Here is a 27,104-nt window from a genome sequence, read left to right as displayed (position 1 = left end):
AATGTTTCATCGTTTCACTAGAGAGGATCTGCGTGTTATGAATGGGCCTAGACCATTATTGGCGAAGAAGCCCAATACCAGATTAAGTGGCTATGTGTGGGATCTGGGTTGATAAATAGAGTATTTTAAGAGCAAAATAGGTTTTATGCGAATTATAATTATGCTTAGGCAAAGACTGTGCTTCTCATCCCCAATTCTCTCGTAGTTCCCTCATCGTTTCTTTATAGTTACTGATATTGTTCGTGTTCTTCATATTGTAATTGGTCATTTTCATATGAATCAAAGCTTATTAGTTTGTTCTCTCTATTGTTTGTTGTTGAATTGAGAAAATCACTACAACCACTTTAGTGTTTGTTACACTGAGTTTTCCTTTTGATTATTTTTCTTGACACATTGCAATGGCATATATATAGCTTTCCACATAATGCATCATCCACGTATTATATTCCCGGACAAATGTAGCTATAACATTTATGAGAGGTATCGTCTTTAGCTTCTTGGCATTTTCCAAAATAAAATAAAAACAGCACATATTATGATGCTTTATTGAACAAGCAAATTTTGAATGGAAGATTCGCCAAACATCTTCCCCTGATGATGCTAAAATCTGGAATTCTTCACTTGAAATGTGCAAAAAAAGAAGAAGTTTTAATTCAAAATGCATATAGGAAACCACGTCTATTACAATATAACCAATGCCCTCAATCTCCTTAGTCTCCCAGAAATAACAAATTGAGTCATGTTAATTTGAAGATAGTGAAGGGCAGAAAGCCATGTTTATTACAATATCTCTTCTCCTCCTCCTCCAGCTGCTTCTCCTCCCGCTTCTTCTTCTTCTTCTTCTTCCTCTTCCTCTTCTGATGATGAAGTTTCTTCAGGGATAGAAATACCTGGACAAAGTTACACAAAAAAAAAATGGGAAGAATTAGAAATGATCTAGACTTGTTTCAAGTAAAAAACCAGACCTAGAAATTAGAAAACGTCAAACAAAGAAGGCACACAATATCTGACCTTAAGTCTCATTTAGGACATCACAAGAACTAAAATACAAAATTCAACTGAAACTAGCTGGTACCTTCAATGATAAATCTTCTGATGTTGTCCAAATTTGCAGCAATATGCGCCTGATCATCAGCCTCTATATTATTGGAGGGTGTGTAATGGGCACCAGCTAACGTTGGATGGAAGCAATACATGGGATAACTAACTGACCCCAACACCACAGCATTATTTTCGTACCTATTGATCTGAGTATTATACTCGTATAGATCATTATGTAGCAAATGTCTTACCATAAACGACACTTGCCTGCTGTCGATCCACACTGGAAAGCCAATAATAACACCGTCTGGACGAGAAACAAAGCTTTCCAAAGTGTTGGAAACCCTCCAACGGCTGCTTGCACTGCCATAAGTGCTTATGACTATGTACTTCCTGAAAATGCATACAAGGGTAAGAAAACCTCGCGCCATCCCTAGCCATTTATCCTGACCAACCAACATTTTACCGTAGCTTTGATCAAAATGATCAATAAACTCAGGACGGTCAATGAGTATAGCTTCTTCTCTCTTTGTATCAAATGCTAGAACACTACCATCATCTCTGAGCCAATACAGAGAATTGCGCCAATAAACAGATGGAACACCGTAGGATAAAGATATAAAAGTATTGGTTCTCAGTTGGATTTCACGCCACAGGCCAGGTCTCTCTGATGAAAGTACATGAAATTTGTAGTACAAGTTAGAATTTTCAACCAACTTACTGATGATTACCACTTTGTATTGATCTGAAGCCGGGTAATCAACAGCAAAGCCTTTACTTTCATACATATATGCAGACTCTAGATCTGGGTATGGCATCAATTGGTGCTCTCCAGTTACGGGATTAAAAACACAAAAACGCATAGGTCGTTCAAAGTCAAAGAGAATCAGACCATTACACGAAGCCATAATCTCAATTTCATAGGGTAACACAGATTGAGTGAGAGTGATTGTTGGGTTTACGGAGAATTTGTAGAATGTTCTGCTGCCTAACCCATTTATTGAATAAATGAGCTGTGTACAAGTTTCTTTATGATGTTGGTACAAAGTTCGGGCAAAATCAGGATGAGAAATCATAGTTTTAACATCCTTCGATAGAAGTTTACATTGAACAACGAACTTCAAAGGCAAACTGGGGATAATCTTCCCAAGTAGTATATCATCATTCAATTCCATAATATATCAATATTGGAATTTTGTTTAAATAAAGAGTTGGAAGAGGAAGGAAGAGGTGTTTTATAAATGAAAGGATGTGTCGTTTCTAGTAACCACCCATTTTATTTGAATCCAACGTTAACTTATTTCTTAGTAACCATCCGTTTTATTTGAATCCAACAGCTACTTAACGTTAACTTTTACTGAGAATATATTTCTTAGTAACCACCCGTTTTATTTGGATCCAACGGCTACTTAACATTAACTTTTACTAAGAATATATTTCTAAGTAATCATCCGTTTTATTTGAATCCAAAGGCTACTTAATGTTAACTTTTACTAAGAATATATTTCTTTTGTTTAAATGATAATTATTTTAAATGAAGAAGGGTTTTTTTAAAAAAAAATGAAACAAATGCATCTTTTCATTCTTTGGTTACCACTAATTTTATTTAGATGCATCGCACCATGATATATGGAAGAAGGTGAAAGATTTTTCCATTGTTTGATAACTTACCATAATTTTCCATTAATGTGCATTTGAAGAGATTCAGCATTATTATTATCATAATAATTAACGGTTACTATACTCTTTCCGTCCAACTTTACTTGTCCAAATCAACTTAGAGCACCTTTAAAAATAAAAATAAAAAATAAAAATAATAATAATAATTTTTAAAAAAAATAAAAAAAAATAATAATAATAATAATAATAATAATAATAATAATAATAATAATAATAATAATAATAATAATAATAATAATAATAATAATAATAATAATAATAATAATAATAATAATAATAATAATAATAATAATAATAATAATAATAATAATAATAATAATAATAATAATAATAATAATAATAATAATAATAATAATAATAATAATAATAATAATAATAATAATAATAATAATAATAATAATAATAATAATAATAATAATAATAATAATAATAATAATAATAATAATAATAATAATAATAATAATAATAATAATAATAATAATAATAATAATAATAATAATAATAATAATAATAATAATAATAATAATAATAATAATAATAATAATAATAATAATAATAATAATAATAATAATAATAATAATAATAATAATAATAATAATAATAATAATAATAATAATAATAATAATAATAATAATAATAATAATAATAATAAGAATAACAATAATAACAAGAACAGCAGCAGCAGGAGGATAGTTTTAGTATAGATATACCATCCCTATAAATTACAAGTCATCTAAATATTGAAAATGAATAGTTTGATAGCAAGGATAAAATAAACACAAAATGATAAATTATGAATTTTCAAACTAGACAGGTAAAGTTAACAATTACTTTTAGTATACTGGACAAGTAAAGATGGGCGGATGAAGTAATTAATATGAAATGTTTTTACTCCTTATTATTAGTTAGAATACCAATTTTATATTTTTATACAAAAAAAATTATGTAGTAGGAGTAGTAATATTTGATCGAAGGGCAAAGCTATCGCTTTAATTAATTTCGACGAATAATAAAGCGTAGCACCTAACGATCTAAGGTTGAAGAGATTATTTGAATAGAAAAATAATTAAGGGGCCATAAAAAAGATACATTTATTTTGATTGATGGTATATCTTTCGTGATCCTTATTCATAACAGTAAAGATTGTCATTTATTTTGATTGATTGTATTGAATTCTTTCAAGATTCTTATTCATAATTGTAAAGATTGTCATTTATTTTAATTAATTGTTTTGATTTCTTTCATGATCCTTATGGATCCATACTTTTGTATAAATACCCTATTTGTTATTAATAAAATCATCTCTGCTCTCTTCTGTGAATTACTTTATATAGTTATAGAGATCGTCTCCCACTTGCTCTTGAAGTTGCATTTCAATGTAAAGTTCTAAGCAAGTGTTTTAAAGGTAGAATTGATAATCCTAAACTTTCCCATATTTTATTATCGACAAATAAATTTGGTGCTGTAGGTTTAATTGTTGATTACCTAAATTCAAATCAATAGAAATTGTTACCATCAATATGTTGGCTGAAAATTTCAACTTGTTCTACAAATTTAACATACTTTCATTGGAGCCATCCGAGTTATGGCATGAAATCCAACTGAGAGGCGATACTTTCAGTTCTTTGGTCTTTAGTAGCCCACCTGTTTATTGGTGCAATTTTCTGTATAAGTGACAGTAGTGTTCTAGCTTTTCATACAAAGAAAGAAGAGGCTATACTAATTAATTGACTGTTCTGAGTTTATATCATTGTGTTTGATTACATTGTAAAATTTTGCATGGTTGTGATGGCACACCACGATCAATAAACTCATGACGTTTAATTAGTACAGTCTCTTTTTTCTTTGTATGAAAAGCAAAAACACTACCGTCACTTCTGATCGTTTACAGAAGGATAAATTAGAACTGAAAGTATTGGTTCTCAGTTGGATTTCACGCCATAAAAAGATGAAGCTAAGGATCATGATCATGCAGTAGAGGATCAAGATGTTGCTGAAAATTATTGGCGCTATGTTGCTTGAACCTGATATCGAGGAATATGATTTGAGAGGATGTAACCAGCAGAATGAATTGATGATTGGTGGCATCAGTTATCACTTGAGATATCGTATGCATCAAAATATTTAATGCTTAATTAGCCCTAATTCTTTCGTTGGACGATTGTTGTTTAGTTTTCTTAATTCCCAATATATATAAGTAGGTGCAGAAACTCTTAGCTAGTGTATTATCTTTGTATGTTTCAGCTCAATATAGCCTGCTTGAATGAAAAAGATGCACACACTTTGTCCTCTTTTTTATAGAACAAGTAACTAGTATCAATATGAGCCATTCAATGTATACTCTGAGTCAATGTCTGTGCTTTGAATTGAGGAGTGGCAAGTGCCTAATCTTCAAGAAAATATTAGAATATAACTACGATTACATCTGTTCCAACAAGGGCTGCATCAAATATATGACAGGGGTGATAGATATAGCACCTGGGCTAACTCAACCTCAAAAGCTAGCTTGTAAGGGTAAGTCCATATAGGGAGACCAAAGGATCCATCCCCACCGATGTGAGAAAGGAAGACCAAGCAAGGGGTATTTTATTCGGAATGAGAAATATAGCAACTCCAGTATATCCTATTCTGAATCAGTGAAATTACAGAGAAAAGATGGGGAGTTGACTCAAATAGAACAGTTCTACTGTTAGTCAGCCCAACTCTTGATTAAGTAAAAGATTAGTTGATATGTCCTTACCTTGCACCAGAAGGTTGTGACTTTTTCAAGAGCTGAATAATTCTTAATGCATATTATAAAGAAAAGATTAGGTGGATCAAGCACCAAATTCGTTGTTCTTATGTCATGTATGTATTGGTGCACTAAGCTGTGATGGTGATGGCTTAAAATTTACAAAAAAAAAGAAGAAAAAACTATGCACTCCAATACCAAAACAACATTTACGAGAGGTATCGTCTTTTGCTTCTTGACATTTTCCAAAATGGAAGTTTTCACAACGAGTTTTAATTTCCACACCTTTCTGGCTATCCGTGCTGTGTTTCTTGTGTTTCTATTGTCATTTTCTCTCCAACATGCTGCATCAGCTGCTTTTCTTAGCAATGAAACTGATAATCTTGCCTTACTTGGATTCAAGTCCCAAATAACCGAGGATCCATCAAGAGTTTTCGTCTCTTGGAATGATTCTGTTCATTTCTGTCAGTGGACTGGAGTAAAATGTGGCCTGAGACACGTAAGAGTCATCCGTTTGAATCTCAAAGGGCTGAGGCTGGCAGGTACGATCTCAGATCATCTTGGAAATCTCTCTTTTCTCAATTCTCTTGACCTTGCAGAAAATGCCTTCCATGAAAAAATTCCTCAACAACTCAGCAGGCTGCCAAGGCTTCAATACTTGAATTTGAGTTTTAACTATCTAACAGGAGAAATTCCAGCTAATCTATCACATTGTGTTAAACTCAAGAGCCTTGTCCTAGACCACAACACTCTAGTGGGAAAGATTCCTTACCAAGTTGGATCTTTAACGAAGTTAGTGAACTTGTACCTCAGAAATAACAACCTGACAGGAATCATTCCAGGTTCTATTGGAAATCTTACATCTTTAGAGAAGCTGCATTTATCGTACAACAATCTAGAAGGAGAAGTGCCAGTTTCTTTAGCTCGATTAACCAAGTTGAGGATTCTTGGACTGTCAGTAAATAGCTTATCTGGGGAGTTCCCTCCTCCGTTGTACAATTTGTCATCCCTGGAACTAATATCACTTTCCCTTAACAACTTTTCTGGTAATCTCAGATCTGAGTTAGGCAACTACTTCCCTAATCTCCAAATACTTTACTTGGCGAACTGTCAATTCATTGGTTCCATACCATCCTCCTTGGCCAATGCTTCAAAATTGCTAGAGCTTGATTTTCCTGTAAACAATTTCACTGGAAATATACCTAAGGGTTTTGGTAACTTGCGGAATTTGTTATGGCTCAATGTTTGGAATAACCATCTTGGATATGGTAAGCATGATGACCTTGACTTTGTAAATTCTCTTACCAACTGCAGCAGTCTACAAATGCTCCATTTTGGAGGCAACCAGTTTGGAGGTACATTACCTCATTCAATAGGCAACCTTTCTAGTCAGTTACAACGCCTACTCTTCTTCGAAAATAGAATTGGTGGAAACATACCAAGAGAGATCTCAAACCTGGTGAATTTGAATCTACTCGACATTGGTTCCAACAATTTTATAGGTAGTATTCCAGATTCTATTGGAAGACTTACAAACTTGGGAGCTCTCAACTTGGTTAACAATCTCTTGACAGGGGTCATCCCTTTTTCAATAGGAAACCTCACTGAACTCGTCTATCTTTATTTGGGACTTAACAGGTTAGAGGGTAACATACCTTCAACATTGGGAAACTGTAACCAACTGCTAAAATTGGGATTTTCTGAAAACAACCTGACAGGAACTATACCACAACAACTTTTTGCTCTCTCATCCCTCACAGATATTTTTGCATCTAATAACTCTTTGACTGGTCCATTACCAGTGGATATTGGTAACTGGAATCATCTTACTTATCTTGATTTTTCTTACAACAATCTTTCGGGTATGATTCCACAAACTCTTGGAAAATGCTTGACCTTGGGGGAGATCTATATGAAGGGAAACTCCCTCCAAGGAACCATTCCCAATTTAGAAGATTTGCCGGATCTCCAATCCTTGGATCTTTCCCTAAACAACCTATCAGGGCCAATCCCTCACTTCATTGCAAATCTTACTTCCCTACACTACTTGAACTTATCTTTTAACAATCTAGAGGGTGAGGTTCCTGTCACCGGAATATTTTCAAATTTGAGTGCAGATGTATTAAGCGGAAACTCCAAGCTTTGTGGTGGGATTCAAGAGCTTCATTTACAACCTTGTATTTATCAAAAGACACGGAAGAAGCATGTGCTTGCCCTCAAGTTTATTTTGATAATTGTTTTTGCTGCTTCATTTTCAATCCTGGCCTTGTTAGTAGTTTTCCTTTGTAGGAGAAGAAATTTGAACAATCAACCAGCACCACAAGATAGGTCTAAATCTGCGCATTTCTACCCCAATATTTCGTATGAAGAGCTCCGCACTGCAACAGGTGGATTTTCTTCTGAAAATCTTATTGGCTCTGGCAGTTTTGGAACTGTTTATAAGGGAACTTTTCCCTCTGATGGAACGGTCGTTGCTGTGAAGGTACTCAAACTCCAGCATGAAGGTGCTTCAAAAAGCTTCTTAGCAGAATGCCAAGCATTGAGAAACATAAGGCACCGGAACCTTGTCAAGGTCATCAGTGTATGCTCAAGTTCTGATTTCAAGGGAAATGATTTTAAAGCTTTAGTCTTTCAGTTCATGCCAAAAGGGAACTTGGACGAATGGCTACATCCAGAAAAGGAGATGAATGAGAAGAGTAGCTTGACCACACTTCAGAGAATGAATATCATAATAGATGTGGCCTCTGCACTTCATTATCTTCACCATGAGTGCCAAACACCCATGATTCACTGTGATATAAAACCACAGAACATTCTTCTTGATGAAGATCTCACCGCTCATTTGGGTGATTTTGGTTTGGTGAGACTCGTTCCTGAATTCAGTAATGAATCGGATCTACATCAGTTTAGCTCACTTGGAGTTCTGGGAACCATTGGCTATGCAGCTCCAGGTAATTTTTATATGTAAACAAAAACTATGAATATACCATATGGTTTCTTGTAACAATAGTGGTTTATTTATGAGATGATCAATTTGCTTGTTGCAGAATACGGCATGGGTAGTAAGGTCTCCGTTGTAGGAGATATGTACAGTTTTGGGATCCTAATATTGGAAATATTCACTGGAAGAAGACCCACAGACACTTTGTTCCAAGCAAGTTCTACCCTCCACCACTTTGTAGAAACAGCATTGCCAGAGAAAGTTATGGAGATTCTAGACAAAACAGCTTTTCATGGTGAGATGAGTAAAGCAACCTGTGGCGAAGAATACTGGGGCAATATCAAGAAAGAACAGATGGAATGCTTGGTTGGCATACTTGAGATCGGTGTTGCATGTTCAGCTGAATCCCCAAGAGACAGATTGACCATGACACAAGTTTACAGTAAGTTGACACTAATAAGAGAAAAATTCCTACAAAGGGGAGATGGAGGGCACAGGCTACAAGTGAAAGCATTGGATTTAATCTAAAATGGTTTAAATTCTGTCTACTTGGTAAGAATGCTTACATTCTGTCTATTTGGTAAGAGCATTAGATTTGATGTAAAACTTGAAATCGCTGTAGTATTTTCATCATGCAGAAGAACTAAGGTAGTATCAGATTTCTTGTTACTTGATGGATTTAGTTTAGAAACATCAGATAATAGTTCTTAATTTCTACATTAGGGATTAAAGACTGAAGATTAGTGAACTGCCTAATGTTGTACAGAATATTCTCATTCACGGTAACAGTTACGTAGAAGTTGGATTCAAAAAACAACGGTTGGAAACTGAAACGACATATCCTTTCATAATAAAAGAAAAAGAATGAAACACACAACCTTTCACGCCTTTTGGTAAAAGTAACCGTAGAAGTTGGTTATAAATAGGACTCTATTTACACAAACTTCCAACGTAACAAACATAAGAGAGGAGAAGAAAATATGGATAACAATGAAAAACGTGATTTCGATGCCCTTAGGGAGATCATCTCCCGCATGCCCTTGAAGTTAGTTGTTCAATATAAACTTGTATCAAGGGAAGTTAGAGATATGATTTCTCATGATGCTGAATTTGCCCAAATTTTGTTCAAACGTCATAAAGACTCTTCTACCCAACTCATCTACACAGTATATGATGGGTGGTCAGTACGAAATAGTTTCTACAAGATCTCCTTAAACCCAATCACTCAATCTGTGTCGACTTTACCCAATGAAATTGAGATTCTGGCCTCATGTAATGGTCTCATTCTCATTGATTTTGAACGAGTTAGGCGTTACTGTGTTTTCAATCCCATGACTGGAGAGCACCAATTGATAGCATACCCAAATGTTCCGCCAAATAATATAGAAAGCATAGGGCTAGCGGTTGAGTACCCAAAGGCAGATCACTACAAATTGGTAACCATCAATAAGTTGGAGGAAAATTCCAACTTGTTCTACAAGTTTCGCCTACTTTCATCAGAGCAACCTGGCTTGTGGCGTGAAATCCAACTGAGGACCAATTCTTTCGTATCATTATCTGTTGGTGGTCCACATGTTTATTGGGGCGATTCTCTGTATTGGCTCAGAAAAGACGGTAGTGTTCTAGCTTTTGATACTAAGAGAGAAGAGGCTACACTAATTGACCGTCCTGAGTTTCTTGATCGTGATTATGGTAAAATTTTCAGTGGTCAGGATATATGGATAGGGAGGGCGAAAGGTTTACTTACCCTTGTATGCATTTTCAGAATGCACATAGTCATTGCTACTTTTGACAGTGCAAACAGATGTTGGATGGTTCCCCGCACTTTGGACAACTTCGTTTTAAATCAGCAAGGCAGTTTTAAAGGCTGTCCAGTCTGGATCGACAGCAAGCAAGTGTCTTTTCTGGTACAGAATCCCCAGACACGGCATTATGATCTATACGAGTATGATACTAATACCAATGTGTACCAAAATGCTGCAGTGTTGCACAGCATCAATACTCGCATGTATTGCTTCCATCCAACGTTGGCTTCTGTCCATAGCACACCCGACAATGATGTACTGATTGATGATCAGGATGATCAGCAGCATATTGCTGAAAATTTGAATGACATTAAACTATTTATCATCGAAGGTACCAGTTAGTTTCTGTTCAATTTTGTATTTGGGTTCGTGTGATGTCCTAATTGAGACTTATGGTACCGACTCCTTTCAAATTTATGTTTAAAAACATGTCCATAGAAATATTGTGTGCCTTCCCCCTTTGACTTTGGTGGCGTTTTCTAATTTGTAGGTCTGATTTTATACTTGAAACAAATCTAAATAAATTCTAATTCTTCTCAAATTTTGTATATAACTTTGTCCAGGTATTCCCAGAGAAGAAGAAGAAGAAGAAGAAGAAGAAGAGGAAGAAGAAGAAGAAGAAGAATTTGAAGATGAAGGAGAAGGAGAAGGAGAATTTGAACATGAAGAAGTAGCATTTGAAGGAGAAGAATTTGGAGGAGGAGAAGAGGATTGAGGGCATAGTTAAATATTGTAATAGACGTAGTTTCTATATGCATTTTGAAAAAAAACACTTTTTTTTTCTGCACATTTCAAGTGATGATATCCAATAAATAAAAGTTTTAGCATCGACAGGGAAATTTGGCAATCTTCCATTCAAGATTTGCTTGACAAAATGAGGACAATGACTCGAAAATAACTTCCCTATTAAAATTTTTTGTGGAAGTGTTAAAAAGAATAAATGTAAATTTTTCAGGGAGGGAAGGAGTAAAAGGAAGAATGACAAGGAGGAAATGTAACACCAAACTGCTTTATCAATCAATTAGTTGAGCAATGACATACTACAAATCTACTGCAACTTAAATGCAAACAAGCTGCTCTGCAGTCATCATTAACACCACTCTACTTCAGAAAATATTTCAATACAAATGTATGCACTGGCTACATGTTTTAGACTTAACCATCACCCTCCCTTTTAATACTCCAGGAATGCATCAAATTCTCGTATATGCTGCAAGTAGGTTGAGGAACCATAAGTATTGTATCCACTTTGAGCAACTCCAACAGAATGTCCCTGAAACAGAGGATAAATTATCACATGCTCGCAGAGAAGCGCACTCATAGAGTCTTCACAGCGCATCTAAGGATCAGGATAGTTTGTTCCCCCTTCTATTTGTAAGTGAATTTTTTTTCTTTATAAGAATAGAAGTGCAAGCTGGTCGGGATAGTTTGTTCCCCCTTCTATTTGTAAGTGAGTTTATCAATGCATTTTTTTTTATAAGAATAGAAGTGCAAGGTTACAAACCTTGAACCAAATAGATCATACACCTACAACCCTTTCGCAGACAGAGTTCAAGTCAGAAGCGTTCTTGATACTGCACCCAGAAAAAAAAAACAATCATGTTCTCCACCAAAAGAAGCCATGCAAATTAACAATCATGTTCTCCACCAAAAGGAGCCATGCAAATTAACATTCTCCAAAAGTTTATGCAACCATATACTCTTTAACGATAAAAAGTTATTCAAGTGAACAATATCCAATGTTTATTGGTTTATTGGTTTATGGTCCTCAACAATCCTTGACAATAATGATAGATGCTAGAAGCTAATGATAGCTTAAATGACAATCAAGAAGAGTTAAAATTCCAAGCGAATCGTTAAAATTACTTATAGAATATTTTTAATGACTTTGTCATTGTTGAAAGTCATTATTATATCACAATTGATTAGGAATCTCAAAGAGTAGGGGACTTCTCTTGTTTCATCTCAAACTCCATATAAGGAGCCCTCTTTTACGTTGTTAACCTACCAATCAACAAAATCTTATCTCTCGTTTCTCTCTTCACAGGGAAAATAACTAAAAGGTTTGTGCAAAACAGATGCCAGGAAACAGCAGCAGATGTGCTGGTACCAAGCCATTTGAGCAAGCAACTATCAATGCAACAATATTGACCCTGCCTTCTAAAAACCAAATTTCAAAAATATAATACGGATAAAGAATTTAAAGGAGAAGAGTCTCCAAAGCCCATGAAATCACCTAAATATCAGTGGAAAATTAGATTCTGTGGAGAAAATCCCTTTGGAGACTGAACCTGTGACCCTCTAAAACAGAAAAAAATAATCCTACCACACCATGCTCCTAATATCAGAACAAAATTCAGTACAATGTTTTACACAATAGATACCTGTACACAAGGTCTCCAGTAGGAGCAGACTTCTTACATAGCCAATCTGGAACTAGCCTTTCAAGAAGTTCTATTTGCCCTTCCACATCAGCTACATGAAGACAAAATACATTTAACTCTATCATAAAGTAGATGAAAATGAGTCTGCAAAAATTAGAAAAGAATGGATACAGCTTTTGACCATACTGTTCTCATCAATATCAAAGTCATTCACTATGATCTTGTGAACAAGTTCCACTTTAGTCATTGATCGACAGCCAACAGACTGAAAAATGCGGTGAATTAGACGAACAAGATCAGATAAACTGAAGGATTCCTGCCGGGCTGCAGTTAAATGACTTGGATAAATCTTCTCTTCCTTGCTAAAGGAGCAACTCTTTTCTTGAACCTACCCATAAGATTCACAATTAATTTCATGGTAAACATATCAATAAAGCAAGCGAAAAATGTTGAGGCAACATTTTCACTTTCCTTTTCACCTTTGAATATATGCTAAGTAGACATAAAGCAACTCAATCATACACCTGAATGATGGCAATCCCATTTAACCACGAGTGTCTAAGAGTGTCTAAGATGAATGAAAAACTTCTGTATATATGATTGGATTTTTTTCTGTAGAGAACCATGTGTGGGTTCTTCACTTTAGAATACCACTTAAACATCAGGGAAACTTCCCTGAATATCAACATATTATCATTGTATGAAAACTGATGTATCCACCATTTAATAGTGTTCTCACTTTCTTGTCACAAGGCAATAGTGTTTTCACTTGTTATATTCTATTACTTATCTCTGGCTGTTCTTGTATGTGACTTTTTTGAGCCATCACATATTGTTTGCGGGGAGGGGGTAATTTATTGATCCAGTACCAGGGACTTGATTCTGCCTAAAATTATTATTTAAAAAGATTCCACCTAAATCACTAAACCTTACCCTTCTTTTACTTTGCACAAAAGTATTAACTCAATGTTTTGACCATTAAATCACACCCTTAGATGAGCAACAAGACACTTCTACTAATACCAAATAGCCAACCAGGAAATAGATGCCCAAATTAGCATATTACTTAGCTGCTTATACAAAAGAGAGCGGAAGGAAATATCTTGACAGCAAAAACCGGCTACAGTATTAAAGAAAAAAAATATCTTAAACTAGTCAAAGATAGTGTATGTCACCATTTCAAGACTAAATGACTAAAGAGAAACACGAGTAATCCCTGGGTAAGCTATTGAGTGCGCACATTGATATCAGAAGATTCTTTGTGGCTTTTCTAAATGTAAGAAAATCTAAGAACTTTCCCAGGTAATAAATAGTACCTCATTAGGGCATATATCAGCATTAACATGATCTTCCTTTGACATATTCTTCCTTTCTATGTTAAGGTCATGATGTTGTTCTAGACTTCCAGAAATCAAATCTGAAGACATCTCTTCGCCAGCCAATGTGGAAAAATCTAATGACCTTTTGACAGTTAAATTCAGAACAACAGAATCTTGGTCTGTCATTTTCTTGTGCTTGTCTTCGGTAATTGGAACCGATCTCTTAGGTGTCGGTTGAGCAGGTGTTTCAAGCATTATTTCACTCTCAGGCAGAATCTTCATAGGAGTTCTTTCATTTCCAACCAAACTACAACCAGGTATAGGTTGGCACTCTTCAACATTGTTCAGGTTGATGGAAGATTTGGATGACTCGGGAGATGTCATTTTAGAGTCAAGTTCCCGATTCAATGTACACTCAGACTCACAAGGTGAGCATGTGGACAAAGGTACCGAGAACTGATCTATTTTTGCTTCTGCAAAAGCCGTTTGCCGAGAAAAGCGTGGACTGAAGGATGGACAGAGATGGGATGATGATAATGATTTGGATTCATGAGAACTTGATAAATCCAAAGGCAAGTCTGCATTGCTAGTGAGGCATCTTTGGTTAAACGGGTCAGGAAGTATGGCTTCAGGGATGTCACAATCCTGCTTACATTAGAAAATGAAAATCTCAGAGTATATATATGATGGAATCAACTTAGTTGCACAAATAAAGATGCATGATCTGTGTCTTGACCTCCAAATAGTGTGATATCACTCATTCTAAGCTTCAAAAACCAATTTAAAGAGCAAACTATTTCAAGAAAGCATTATAGCAAGATCAAAACTTAATGCACAGAATTATAATACACTGTTCAGGATTAAGACAACTTATATCCATCCAAATAAAGATATCCTTTGCAATAGCTCCTCATAAAATACCTAATAAATCAGCAACTGAAGTTATGTGATATTGTGAGAAATATTTTTGATCAATTAGCTTTATCTGGTTATGAAACAGCAATTTTTTCATGCATTAGAGGAGAAAAAGTTTATGCACACGTGGAAAAAAAAGAAAAATAAGGAGGGTATTCTTCAATTAGATGCAACTGTTTACTGAAGCACCAGATTCCACATATCCAATTCCTAATCGTGTCAAGACTAATTTGAAGAATTCTTCCGGAAACAGTCAACTACCGAAACTTTAAGGGTCATTACCTGAGCATGTTTGCGGAGAAAATTCATAAGCCTGGATGCAAAAAGACTGTTGAGGGTCATAAACTTCGAGTGTTCTTGGTGATCTTCCACAACATCAAAATGCAAGGTAATATTAACATCTGGCTTCATACACATGGTCGTCGCATCATGTACAAGTAGTTTATCTATCTGAATGGCTTCAGGAACTATGTACTTTATCTGTGCGAGATGCTTGTGTGTGAATTTTCTGACAAAAGGAAGTAGAGGAATATAAACTTAATTGTTGAAATATGTTCCAACTATCGACTGAGAATGATAATGATACAAATATACTCGTGTATGATACATTTTATGGATGCAATTAGTGGACAGTAGATTTACTAATGAATTGAAACTGATAGCATTTGCAACCTCATAAAATCCACATCAACACTACGCCCTCAGTTCTAGGCAAATTTGAACCCACTTTATCCAAACCTCAGTTTCATAAAATTCATAAATTCACATGTTTCCAACAAAAGCAGGACTAAGTATCACAAAAGAAAGTCATAATAATTCACTCCCTACAACTTATAATATAAGGGAAAATCTGTGTAACAACTAACAAGCCAAACAGATCTCCGTCACCCACCAATGCTTACCAGTGAGCTAGTTGGTCTTGGTAATAGAACAAACATCAGGCATCCCAATCACATGGCTCAGTCAACAAACAACTATAATATACATAATGCTCTAGTTCCTTTGAAAATCACAATTTTCCGCAGATTAAAAGCAAGTAACTCCCAAGCTCTTCTTTTCAGTAAATGATGCTATTTGCAACACCAAAGATTTACTATTCCACAGCAACGCATATTATGTGTCTCACTAATACTACTATTTGAGGGATGAATCAGAAAATATTCTTTAGACTAATGAAAGTTCAATGAACGGATTTAGGTGGCATTTGTTTCCAAAAAGTGTTAAGTTTTTTTTTTTTCAACCACACTATTAGAGAATGATGTTTGGTGAAACAAAATTCACCTGGTTTTGAAACAAATGACATTTAATAGCTTCAAATTGTTATAAAAAATTAAAAAAACTCGATGCTTCAAGGCATTGATACAAACATGGATAATTCTAAAAGAAGAGATATGTACAAGAGCTTGAAGAAGGTAATATCATTCATGTAAATGATAACATGTTTTACTAGCTTCAGGACACATTTTGTTTTGATTTTCTCAAGAATGATAACCAGAAAGAGAGCTGCCACCATCAAGAAATATTTACAGAGGTAAGACCAATCATCAATTACCACATGCAGGAAAGAGATTTCGAGAATAGAACAGATATAAAAGGAAATTCATTCTGATAAGATAGTCAAAAAAAAATAGTAATGAGAAGATGAGGTTGGAAACCGCCCAGCTACCTTCCTGTCAGTACTTCAACCTGACTGGACACGTTCTGAAAAGTAGGTGACCGTTTTCGTAGATTGAGCAACCTCAGCGAGCAAAGAATGCGATCAAAGAACTCTGACAAGTTTCTGTATCTGAAGATCAATACATACTCACTGTTAGAGTTAGAAAACATTATATGGATAAACTTGTAATCTAGTTTAAGGAGGAACGGACTTTTCAGGAAGCTCAGCAATATCTATTTCATGGGTGATGTGTGATTGCTCATTCTTTTTCGCTGGTGTCAAAGATGAAAATTCTGTTGCAACTCCAGTGTCCCCCCTCTTCTGCAAGGGTAAAGGAGATAGAACACTTGACTTCTCTGTCTGATTTTTTACATCCAGAACTCCTTCTTCAGCAATTACGGCGTCTGTTTTCTCCATGTTTTAATATAAAGAGCAGTACAAACCTGGAAGAAGAAATCTCATGTTAGAAGCACCTTTACATTAGGTTAAAAATAATTCAAAAAAATCATATGAGAGCCTACTGCCTTAATCTAATGCAAGGACATTGAACAATGCATTCACAACATGTAAAAGTGGACGCATCCACTAAACTGAAATGAGAACAGCATAAAACTAATAGAAACATTCAGTAAAACAACCATTTAAGTGTTTTTAACATAATGAAGTTGATTGTCCAGAGACCAACTCCTGCAATCAAATAAAAAGCCTACTGATGACAAATTTCCTTTGGAGAACTATCTACCTGAAGCTGATGAGTAAAGCATAATCAAGACACAATTCACTTTAAAAGAAATGAAAAGAAAACAGCAAACACAAACATAGTTAGGAAGACAAAGAGTAGCTTTGAGCTACAATTTCACAAAATTGCGATTATAACCAAAATCCCACGCCATTCTAGGGGAGTAGGTTCAATGTAAGCTTTCTCTTTTATATTCTACTAGCACAATGACTTACTATGTTAACCATATTGACGACACAAAATTAAAACTCATAAAAAGGAAAATAGGTCCCTAGTATGAACAGCTACAGTGAAACCAAAAGTTATAATCCTTTCATTTCGAAACATTACATCTTTGGTACTGCTAGCTTGAGCATTACAGTACGTGCATACATAAATTACTCTTCAGTACAGTAATTCACAGTTAATTCCATCAATTTTCTTAATCCGTCTTCTCAACACTTACTTGACAATTACTCCCAGCGAAAGGAACATAACCAACTGATCTTCAAATTCGTAAGTAAAACAAGGTTGCCATGAACGGTATTACCCAGTAATGACAAAAGTAAAATTTAACCTAAAATGGTCCGAGTACGTTTAAGAAGTAAAAAAATGGAGAAACCGTCACCTTCAAATCTACGTTCAGGAATATGAATCAGCTCTTTCAGCTATCGAATTTGCAGATCACAAAAAGCGATGAGAAGAATCAGCCAATCAATTGGAAACCCTAGTCGAAATTATTTTTTTCTGTTGTGAGAGGAGGGAAAGAGCTGTTGGATCTTCATTCAAAAATCTACTCGTTATAAAACTTTGGGCCAGAAGGCCCAGAAAACGCTACAGTTCTGGCCAGTTGGGCCTTCCCCTGCGCAGGATGTTATTTTAATTTAAGAAAGTTTTACCAAAAAAAATACCGCGACTCTGATTTATTATACTTGTTCAATTATTTACAAGTTTTGTCAAGCGATCGTAACTTGTTACTCTCTATTCTAATTTATATGAGTTAGTTTTATTTGGCGGAATGAAGATTAAGAAAGTAAGAAAGACTTTTGAATGTTGTGGTCTAAAATGAGTGATAAATATTTCATATTTGTGTGGCTAGAGCCTAGAAATTACTTCGTAGATAAATAAACATTTTTAAAGTTAAATTGTACTAAATATAAAAATATGTCATTCTTTTTCTAATTGACTAAAAATGAAAGTAAGTCAGGTAAATTGTGACAGATGGAGTACTATTTTTATCAAAAGGAGATGTAACAAATTACTGTAAGAAAACATACCAAAAACTAGCTTGACCAAAATTATTTCAACTTAAAGATGTAAGGGAAAAGGGTCTGACCGAAATTGTTGTTAGCCTGTTACGATATCAAACTTTATGGAGGATCTTTTACTCTTGCACTATTTAATAGTGTATTTAAAAGGTATATATGTGCCCACGTGGACACGTTATTATTTATAATTATGCAATATTTATGATGTCCACGTGAGCATATATATACATTTAAAATACACTATTAAATAGTGTAGGGGGTGAAAGGTGCTTTCCAAAATTTGATATCGTTACTGCAATTTCGATTAAAGTTTGAATATATTTTAGACTCTTTTCTCAAGATGCAAGCTCCCTATTTATCAATTTAATGAAGTTTAACATATCCAAATTTTACTCAACAATCATTAAACATCCCTACATGGAGCAAACAAAGTAAAATGACAATTACTGAAACACCCTTTTCTTTTCTAACAAACTTACGTAAAAAAAAAGGAATTACAAACAAAAAACGTCAATTCCTGAAGAATTCCCCAAACGCCACATACATGAGAAAATGGAAAATAGAAAAAATATTATTTTCTTTTTCCCATTTTCTTGCCATCTTTATCCAAATTGCTATCATCAATAAATGGGCTCACCCAAGAATGGGAAAGAACCAATATAAGTTTTGTTTTTGCTTCTTTTAGATAATAGTTTGATTGTTATGTTATCTGTAGCCATTTATTATAGAGTTATATTTATATGCATCTTCTCTCTAAAATATGAGTTATAATATCAAAAACAACATCGAGTATCCAGTAGTTCAATAAGAGGCGGACCCACATGCATGATGTCATGTAAGAGTGTACGTTAATCTGATAATTTTTTAAAAAAAATTAGTGTATATATATATATATATATACTAATTGTGCACTCTCGTAATTAAAGTTCATTTGAATGCATTGGTTAAAATCATCACTTTATCTCGCAACACTGCAAGTTTGAGCTCAGATGAAGGGCTATTTTTAAAATTTTACTCCCTCTGTCCAACAATACTTGTTCATTATTGACTTTGCATACTTCTTAAGAAACTATAAATAGAAGGATAAATTTACAATATTGTCCTTTGAATATAATAAATACAATGTATTGAAAAATGTAATAGGAAAAATAATTAACAACAAGAATAAATTAGAAACTAATTTCATAATATAGACAAATATCATTGGACATCTCAAAATAGTATAGTGGACAACTATTATTAGATGGAAATAATATTTCCTTTAAAAATAATGGTGTCCTCTGTCTTCAAATCTTGAGTTTGGCTCTGAGTTCAATTTAATTGCCAAACAATCAATTGTGATTATACAACAAAATAGGGATTTTAACATTCTTTCTGGGAAATGAAGAGATTCTTAACAAAGATTTTAATAGATTCTATATGACATGAATTTTAACAAATGAAAATAATAAGTTTCAAATGTCCAATGAGCAATGACTCAACAAAATGAGATTTTACTACTAAGTCCATAAAAAAAAAAAAATTAGGCTTATAAAAGTCTTTTCGAAGGAAGACAATAGCAATTTTCATAAGGCTTGTAAAAGTTTTTCCGGAGGAAGACAACAACAAATTTTCTAAGCGAGGTTGGGAGAGGATGATATTTACACATATATTTTTCTTGTCGTGAGAAAATAGAAAAGTTGTTTTCATCATTCTAATAGATTCTCGACTCAAAAAAAGTTGAAAAAAGGCAACCATAATAAATAGAAATAATATCAAAATTAATAATAGAGGTTACATAAATAACCTATAGTAATAGAAATCTGAGAATAAGAAAATTACAAGAATAATATTGATAGCTTGCGGAGATGAAAAAGATATACATTCAATTATCTATTTTTTGTTCTAATTATCATCCTCGATAAATTGAAATTACATGAAAGAATATCATAACATTGAGAAAAAAAAGAAAAAAACATCTTTATAATCACATCAATCAACTTACAAAAAAATCTGAAATCTGACATCAAAGAAAGGGTACTATCATTTTCTATTTGTTTTTTTTTTTCCCTCTCCAGAAATCTTGCAGTGTCCCTCCCTCGAATCTTTAATTTGATAGCGGCAAACTCACCAGGGCCCACCTAACAAATCATATGTGGGCCCCCCGCCGACCAACTTCCCTGCTCCTTCCACGTACACCTTCCACGTGGCCAAGACACCAGCATGACGAAAGCATACAAAACAAAACACGACCTTGATTTTTTTCTATTTTAAAAAAACATGATCTAATTAATTATCTGATTGCAAGATTATTCACAAACATTGTAACTTGTAGCAACATTTTAAGGTCATTAATCTAATTTATTGAGAATATTTTTTTATTATATTTTTGTGTGTAGCTTTGATATTGTAAACTTTCTAATAATCTATATGTGTATAAAAGTTAGAACTTGAAAAATACATCATTCATTTTAATTTATAAGATTTTTTTTTAATCAATAAAAAAATGGGGTTTTAAACTTAGAATCTCAGCATGTATTTTAAAACTCTAAATCATTGAGGCAATTTTAATTCTTATATATAAAAATATTTTATGTATATAATATTAATTTTTTTATTGAAAGGATTTAAGTGAATACCTTTTTATCCTCCTAAATTTGGCTCTAATTAAACAGTTTAGCTTCAGTTTTTTTTTATTTCTTTTAATGACTCATTCATGTCACATAAATATGCTCAAGTTAAATAGTTTTTTTTATAAATTGAAACAGGAAAAATAATACCACATTTCCAACAATAATAGAATTTTTTTTCCAAATTTTCCACCTAATGCCTATATTGAAACTCCGACTAAATCTGCATCGCGCTTTAGACAATAATTGAAATTTATGAATACAGAGGAAAGTGGTAATAATAATGGAGAAGGGGAAGGTGAAATGGAAGACACGCGTCAAGAAAGAAGCGGCTGCTTGGCTTTGACAGCACGTGATATTGCTTTTATGGGCAATTGTCAAATGCTGAAAAGTTGGTTACTTTCCGTTGCCGTCTCTGCCTCACAATTCACATGATATTTCTTCACCTCTTTTTTATTCGTATCATCACTTAAAATATATATTTTATTTTATTATATAAATTAATGTTAATAAGTTGTTGATGTATTTCACTTTTTTCTTTTAAATTTATGTAATATCTTTCTCTTTAGTCGTTCTAAAAACAAATATTATTAATATAAATAATTTTATTTTGTATTTTGTTCTTAAGTAGAGCCTAGAGGATTCACATAATTCATACGAATGTTTAACTTGGTCCCAATTATACAATATCCTTTATGTTTCAATTTACTTGCACATTTTTCTTTTTAATTTGGTGCAACCAAAATGTCATTTTTCATAATTACAAATAATTTAATTTTAAAACTCTCCTACTATATATATGTGGTAAAAATGTCACACGAATGATCAAAGAAGGTTTTAGATAACAAATTTTGTAAGTTACTTTTTTTACTCAAACTTTATGGTTTATACCAAGTTAATGATGTCAAATAAATTGAAACCAAGAAAAATGCTACTCCCTCCGTCCACAATTAATTGTCATGGTTTCCTTTTTTAGAGTCAAACAATAAGAACTTTGACCAATATTTTACGATGTATATTTTCATCATATTGATATGCAAAAAATTGCAACTTATAGTACTTTTCGTATAGTTTTTGAATATCTAATTTTTTTAAAAAAAATATCGAATTAACGTAATCTAATTTAACTTTGAAAATTAGTCAAATTGACTTCGAAAAGCGTAACATGACAAATAAAAGTGGACAGAGGGAGTAGTATTAATTAAAACATTGATGGTATAACAGTCAAACCATGCCACGTAGCTGCTCCATATTTATGTAAAATAATAGTAATAAATGTAAGGTTTGCATCGTTGCCTTTTTTCAGTCTATTTCAAAGTTCCCTATTCATCATTAGATATTTATGGAGTAACTCGTTTTCAACTAAAATTGAATTCTTTCCCTTCTTCCTTTCTATAGAAAAATTATGTGTTAAGAGTTGAAAGATTCAAAATTGAGAGTGCAGCACATACGGATGAATGCAATTCTAACAAATAACAATCTTCACAACATTTTCTTTATAAAATATATAAATCTAGAGAAATTACTAAATAAAAGATCGATTTATACAATAAACGTTCGATAGTACAATATTTTGTTTTTCGACTTCAGCATTATGTTGACCAAAATGAGGTTTCAATATTAGATGATTAATCAGTCTTATGAATTTCTTATAAAATAAGTTGGGAAGAATTTAATGTTGAAAAAGAGCGATCGACATGATATTTCATAATTAATCCGACTTTACCTCTGATCAACACGTAGTTGCTGCATTTTGCATCATTCTCTTTTTTTCTGTCCATTTCAAATTTCAATTCAATTCAATTCTGATTTATCATTATTAGATATTTAGGAATCGTTTTCACTTAAAATTGAACTCTTTTCCACAAATTCTAGACTTTGCATGCATAACACGTACACTGAGTAGTTGTTTGTCCCATACTAATTTGAACAACCACAATGAGTTGACGTAGAGTTCATTACATTATTTATATATGATTAAAATTATTTCTAATATATATATATAATAGATATTGAACTTTTCTTTTTATCTTTTTTCATGTGTTCACCTACTCATAATTTGAACTACCTAAATAAAAATTATGATTCGACCACTGATGATGTTGAGTAGTAGTACAAGTTTTGGACCACAAAAGGGTAGTAGTACACTAATATTTTCAACATTTGTTTGGCCAACGTTACAAGAATTGGCATTATATGATGAATAATACTACTTCATTAATGTTTTAAATTTTAAATGAGAGTTGGAAAGTCAAAATAAAATGTTTAGGTCACCAATATATATTGAAACTGACATTATTGTCCAAAAGAAATTAAGAAATTGTATATATAATATGCTTTGATATAGATCAGAATAAATGGACGGCGCCCATGTCCTTTTGCAGTTGTTGATTGGTCATGCCTCCGTCACAAAATCATGCACAATGTAAATATCCTAAATACTTGTCAAATTAATACTATAATTTTATCATAGTTAAATAATAAAATCAAATAAAAAAATAAAAAATTAATAATAAGTAAAAACAACCATTTTTTTCAAGTTATTTATTAGTACTTATTAAAAAAAATAAAAAATTCTCGCACAGTGTTACATGTAATAGTTTTCTGATGACATAATTGTGAAAATAGCTCTACACAGTCGATGTACATAAAACATGTCACAGTATTCCAAATTAGGGAAAATTGTTATAAATTTCTCTAAAATTACTAAAATAGTTAGATTAACAAGTCATTTTCTTAAAGCGATCGAGGGGCAGTGTGCACCCTGTTCCATGTCAATTCTTCCATTATTGGATACTTTACAGATGCATCAAGTACCAAAATCACCGACTAATTAAACGTGATATATTTTTCTTTCAAAAAGAAATAGTACGGGATCCCCTATTTTATGAAAGTTAGGTTAGATAAAGGTAACCATCGAGGATATAATATAATGATTGAGATTCTTCTCTTTTAAATATCAGAAGTGTCGAGGACAAATTCATGGTGAAAAGCTTTCACCTTAATAAATCCTAGGTTAAATATGAATCAGTGGAGCTAGTATATATTGAAGCAACTTTGTTTGGGTTAGGACCAGATTTTATATATTAGGGAATCGGATTCAGATCTGTACATATTTTGTTGGATTGAAAAACTTGTCTTTTTTTGTTGTCACCAAATTTTAAACTGACGTCTTTTTGTAATGGGTTCTTCAAACAATATATGTGATTCATCATGACTTTATATATATTTATTTATTATATAATGGAGATATTCTCAATCGTTTCATAATATTGGTCATATGATAAAGTGATATAGACCACACAAGTGAAAGTATTTGCACCAACATATAATATGGTCCATACATACTTTTTCTAATCATTTTATGCTTTACAATTCTCTGTTCGAATAACTATATATATTCAAATATGTATGTAGGCAAGGGGATATATTTAATCTACCAATCGTGATATTTATTAAGAATGATTCTAGTTATCAAATGATTGAATAATAATCGGAGTAATTTACTTATAATAAGCGGTTTAATTATCATTTTTCACTTATAAACTACAAATATTAAACAAACAATCGACTTCAAATAAAAATGTAATATACGCCATTGCTGACAAAAAATTCTCAGCAAAGTTGAGATGTGTTTCAAAGAGAGAATTTTCTAGGAAGATGATTTATGGTAAAAACTTATTTGTATGGTATGTTTATACCAAATTAACGTAACTTATCGTAGTTAAGTGATTTAATGAAATAACTATATAGATTATGTAATCAAATTAAAGTCAGGGTCGACTCAACAACATTGAGGGCCTAAAGCGAAACTTAAGAGAGGAGTCCTAATATATATTTTTTTTCATCATATATACTTTTATTTAAAATCTACTTCTCTAACTATTTTAGATGTGAAGTCATTAGGTACTATTTTATAATCAATTTGTTTTAATAATTCCTTTTCAAATGGTAATATAGCTAATTCATTCATTCTCTCTTGAGACATTGTTGATCTTAAAGAAGATGTAATGAATTTTAATTTCAAAAAAACTTCTTTCGGCCGAGGCAACAGTTACAAGAACTGTTAACAATATTATAAGTAATATGTGTATTTGAAAAAGAATCAAGTCTTTTTATTTGATTGAGTGTTTTCATTAGATCATTATCTTCTACTTGCATTATTTCCTTCAACACTTTTAGTTCAAAAAATAAATCTAAACCATCAATATCAGAATAACTATTTCATTTTAAAGAAAGTTAAAGGTTAAGACAATATTTTTTAAAATTCTCATCATCTAGTGATCTCAATATTTTACCACTAAATAAGAAATCAAAAATATTTTCATATGCTTCAATTGGTTCAAATCTATTTTGAAGTGAAAAAATAATTTGATCTACTCTACATATATAAAGCAAACAACTAAAAGATTCTTCAAGGAACTTTGTGATTTTGCTATCCATATTTTCATCAAATTGTATCTTATGAAATTCGGGTTTATTTTCATCTCAAATGCAATTTCATTAGTAGAAATCATAACTCTCATAGTACATATATTTTATTTTATTTTAAAATAACATATATAAGTAAGAGTAATTGTTTTTTTAAAAATGGCCCCCCCAAAATATATGAGGCCCCAAGCGATGACTTTAGTGGCCTAGGGGTTAAGACGGCCTTGAATTCAAAGTTAAATAAATATTTATGTATATATATTTATACACGTGACATGCATTTATTGATTTGGTAAAGCCATTTGATATTGATAAATGTTTACCAATGATTTAGTTCATTAACAAGAATATCTAAGAAGTAATTATCGCTTCAATTAGGTAAATATCCCTAATAAATCTCAATATTTCAAGTGCATGGGACCTGAATCTATAAATGATAGTGTGGCCCTTTGGAAGTCAAAGCCTGTGCAATAAAAATTTAAGTTATTGTATATTAGTGTAATTGTCATCTTACAGTCATCAATATTAAAAGTGATAACAATAACAATTAGTAATTGTTTCATTGATAGTTTAAAAAAAAAGATTGACTAATAAATAGTTTAAGACTTTAAGGGGGTCCTTAAGGGGTCAATTTATAGTTTAATCTTGTATCTAATTTAGGATAGAAAAATTAAACTCTACCAATGAGGTTTCAATGGAGGAAATAAGTAGCTATTTTAACACCAACTATTAATATTTAGTCACTCTTTGACGCAAAAAGTTTTGAACCAAATGCCCCCAATTAAACCACGAAACAACTCCATCAAATAATGCTACTATTCAAAAGATTAAAAAGTGGAACTCAAGGAAAAATTCATGCGGTTCAAACTTTATAAATTCAAAATCAAGAAACGATTCAATATGATAAAAATAAATAATATATCTGATCAGAGTTCATATCATTTGAATTTTAAAAAAAATTGTGATAAATATTTTAGAGCGAAGGAAGTATATTGAAATTTAGCGGTTGAACTCTATCAAAATATATAATTTAAGTTGGTGAAGCTTTAGTTTTCTTTCTTTAAAAAAACATAGACATTTTGATTACGTATTTGTAACTATTGGGTTCTGATGGGTGATTAGGGCGTCATGCGGAAGCTTGCAATTTGCAAATCATATGGTTGATAAATCAGATAACAAAAACTTATACTAAAAATCAAAATATTATTATATCAAAACTAATATAAAGAAAAACATTGAAACTTTAGAGAGAATAAATCTCCTCATAAACAAGACTCTTAAACGTCTACATTGTGGATGTTATTGTTGTTGTGTTAGAAGAAACAAACCTATATTTATAGTCCTAAAACCTTTCCTACTAGAAAAGGAGTTCTAAAAGGAGAGAATAAACCAAATATAAAATAATATTATGTTTTCCTTAAAAACATTTATGGTAATGTTTTGTTTTTTCTTTAAGGAAAAATAAATCTTAAATTATGGTAAGAAAATCAGGGCAAAACCCTAACAGTAACAACACACGATTAATAAAATCGATGGAGTAAGAACAACGCCTCTTTTGGTTTTTCTTTCTTTGGGAATAATTAACTATGTGATTAGTGAATTGTC

General features: G+C 32.5%; 3 protein-coding genes across 6 annotated transcripts; 2 read left to right on the top strand and 1 right to left on the bottom strand.

Annotated features, from left to right (window-relative positions):
- Positions 1–5,663: 5,663 nt before the first annotated feature.
- On the top strand, positions 5,664–9,052 carry LOC102588807 (putative receptor-like protein kinase At3g47110). The gene is made up of 2 exons (XM_015310526.1): positions 5,664–8,403; positions 8,500–9,052. The coding sequence occupies exons 1-2, from the start codon at positions 5,703–5,705 to the stop codon at positions 8,919–8,921; spliced, it is 3,123 nt and encodes a 1,040-aa protein (XP_015166012.1). The 5' UTR covers positions 5,664–5,702; the 3' UTR covers positions 8,922–9,052.
- Positions 9,053–9,373: 321 nt separating this feature from the next.
- LOC107061350 (putative F-box/kelch-repeat protein At1g20790) lies at positions 9,374–10,540 on the top strand. The gene has a single exon (XM_015310478.1). The coding sequence runs from the start codon at positions 9,374–9,376 to the stop codon at positions 10,538–10,540; it is 1,167 nt and encodes a 388-aa protein (XP_015165964.1).
- A 648-nt stretch (positions 10,541–11,188) lies between these two features.
- LOC102579973 (CDT1-like protein a, chloroplastic) lies at positions 11,189–18,027 on the bottom strand. 4 transcript variants are annotated; one of them, XM_006351481.2, is made up of 9 exons: positions 17,820–18,027; positions 16,685–16,916; positions 16,483–16,602; positions 15,099–15,324; positions 13,899–14,549; positions 12,769–12,970; positions 12,583–12,673; positions 11,703–11,772; positions 11,189–11,471 (listed from the first exon to the last, which is right to left on the bottom strand). In XM_006351481.2, the coding sequence occupies exons 2-8, from the start codon at positions 16,888–16,890 to the stop codon at positions 11,718–11,720; spliced, it is 1,551 nt and encodes a 516-aa protein (XP_006351543.1). In that variant the 5' UTR covers positions 16,891–16,916; positions 17,820–18,027; the 3' UTR covers positions 11,189–11,471; positions 11,703–11,717. The 4 variants fall into 4 exon arrangements, with proteins under 4 accessions (XP_006351543.1, XP_006351544.1, XP_015166011.1 ...); XM_006351482.2 differs by having other exon boundaries at positions 13,899–14,546; positions 17,820–18,026; XM_015310525.1 differs by lacking the exon at positions 17,820–18,027 and adding an exon at positions 17,216–17,229.
- Positions 18,028–27,104: the final 9,077 nt, after the last annotated feature.

This window comes from Solanum tuberosum, unplaced genomic scaffold (assembly GCF_000226075.1).
Source record: "Solanum tuberosum cultivar DM 1-3 516 R44 unplaced genomic scaffold, SolTub_3.0 scf00127, whole genome shotgun sequence".
Taxonomy (NCBI): Eukaryota; Viridiplantae; Streptophyta; class Magnoliopsida; order Solanales; family Solanaceae; genus Solanum; species Solanum tuberosum.
Note: the sequence above shows the minus strand (reverse complement) of the source record. Positions and strands in the feature narration are given on the sequence as shown.

Coding starts and splice junctions, on each gene's coding strand:
- LOC102588807 (XM_015310526.1), top strand. CDS start 5,703: ATGGAAGTTTTCACAACGAGTTTTAATTTCCACACCTTTCTGGCTATC. Junction 8,404..8,499: donor CATTGGCTATGCAGCTCCAG/GTAATTTTTATA, acceptor TGCTTGTTGCAG/AATACGGCATGGGTAGTAAG.
- LOC107061350 (XM_015310478.1), top strand. CDS start 9,374: ATGGATAACAATGAAAAACGTGATTTCGATGCCCTTAGGGAGATCATC.
- LOC102579973 (XM_006351481.2), bottom strand. CDS start 16,890: ATGGAGAAAACAGACGCCGTAATTGCTGAAGAAGGAGTTCTGGATGTA. Junction 15,325..16,482: donor GTTGAAGTACTGACAGGAAG/GTAGCTGGGCGG, acceptor TCCTTTTGTCAG/AAAATTCACACACAAGCATC. Junction 11,773..12,582: donor ACTGGAGACCTTGTGTACAG/GTATCTATTGTG, acceptor TTCTGGGTGCAG/TATCAAGAACGCTTCTGACT.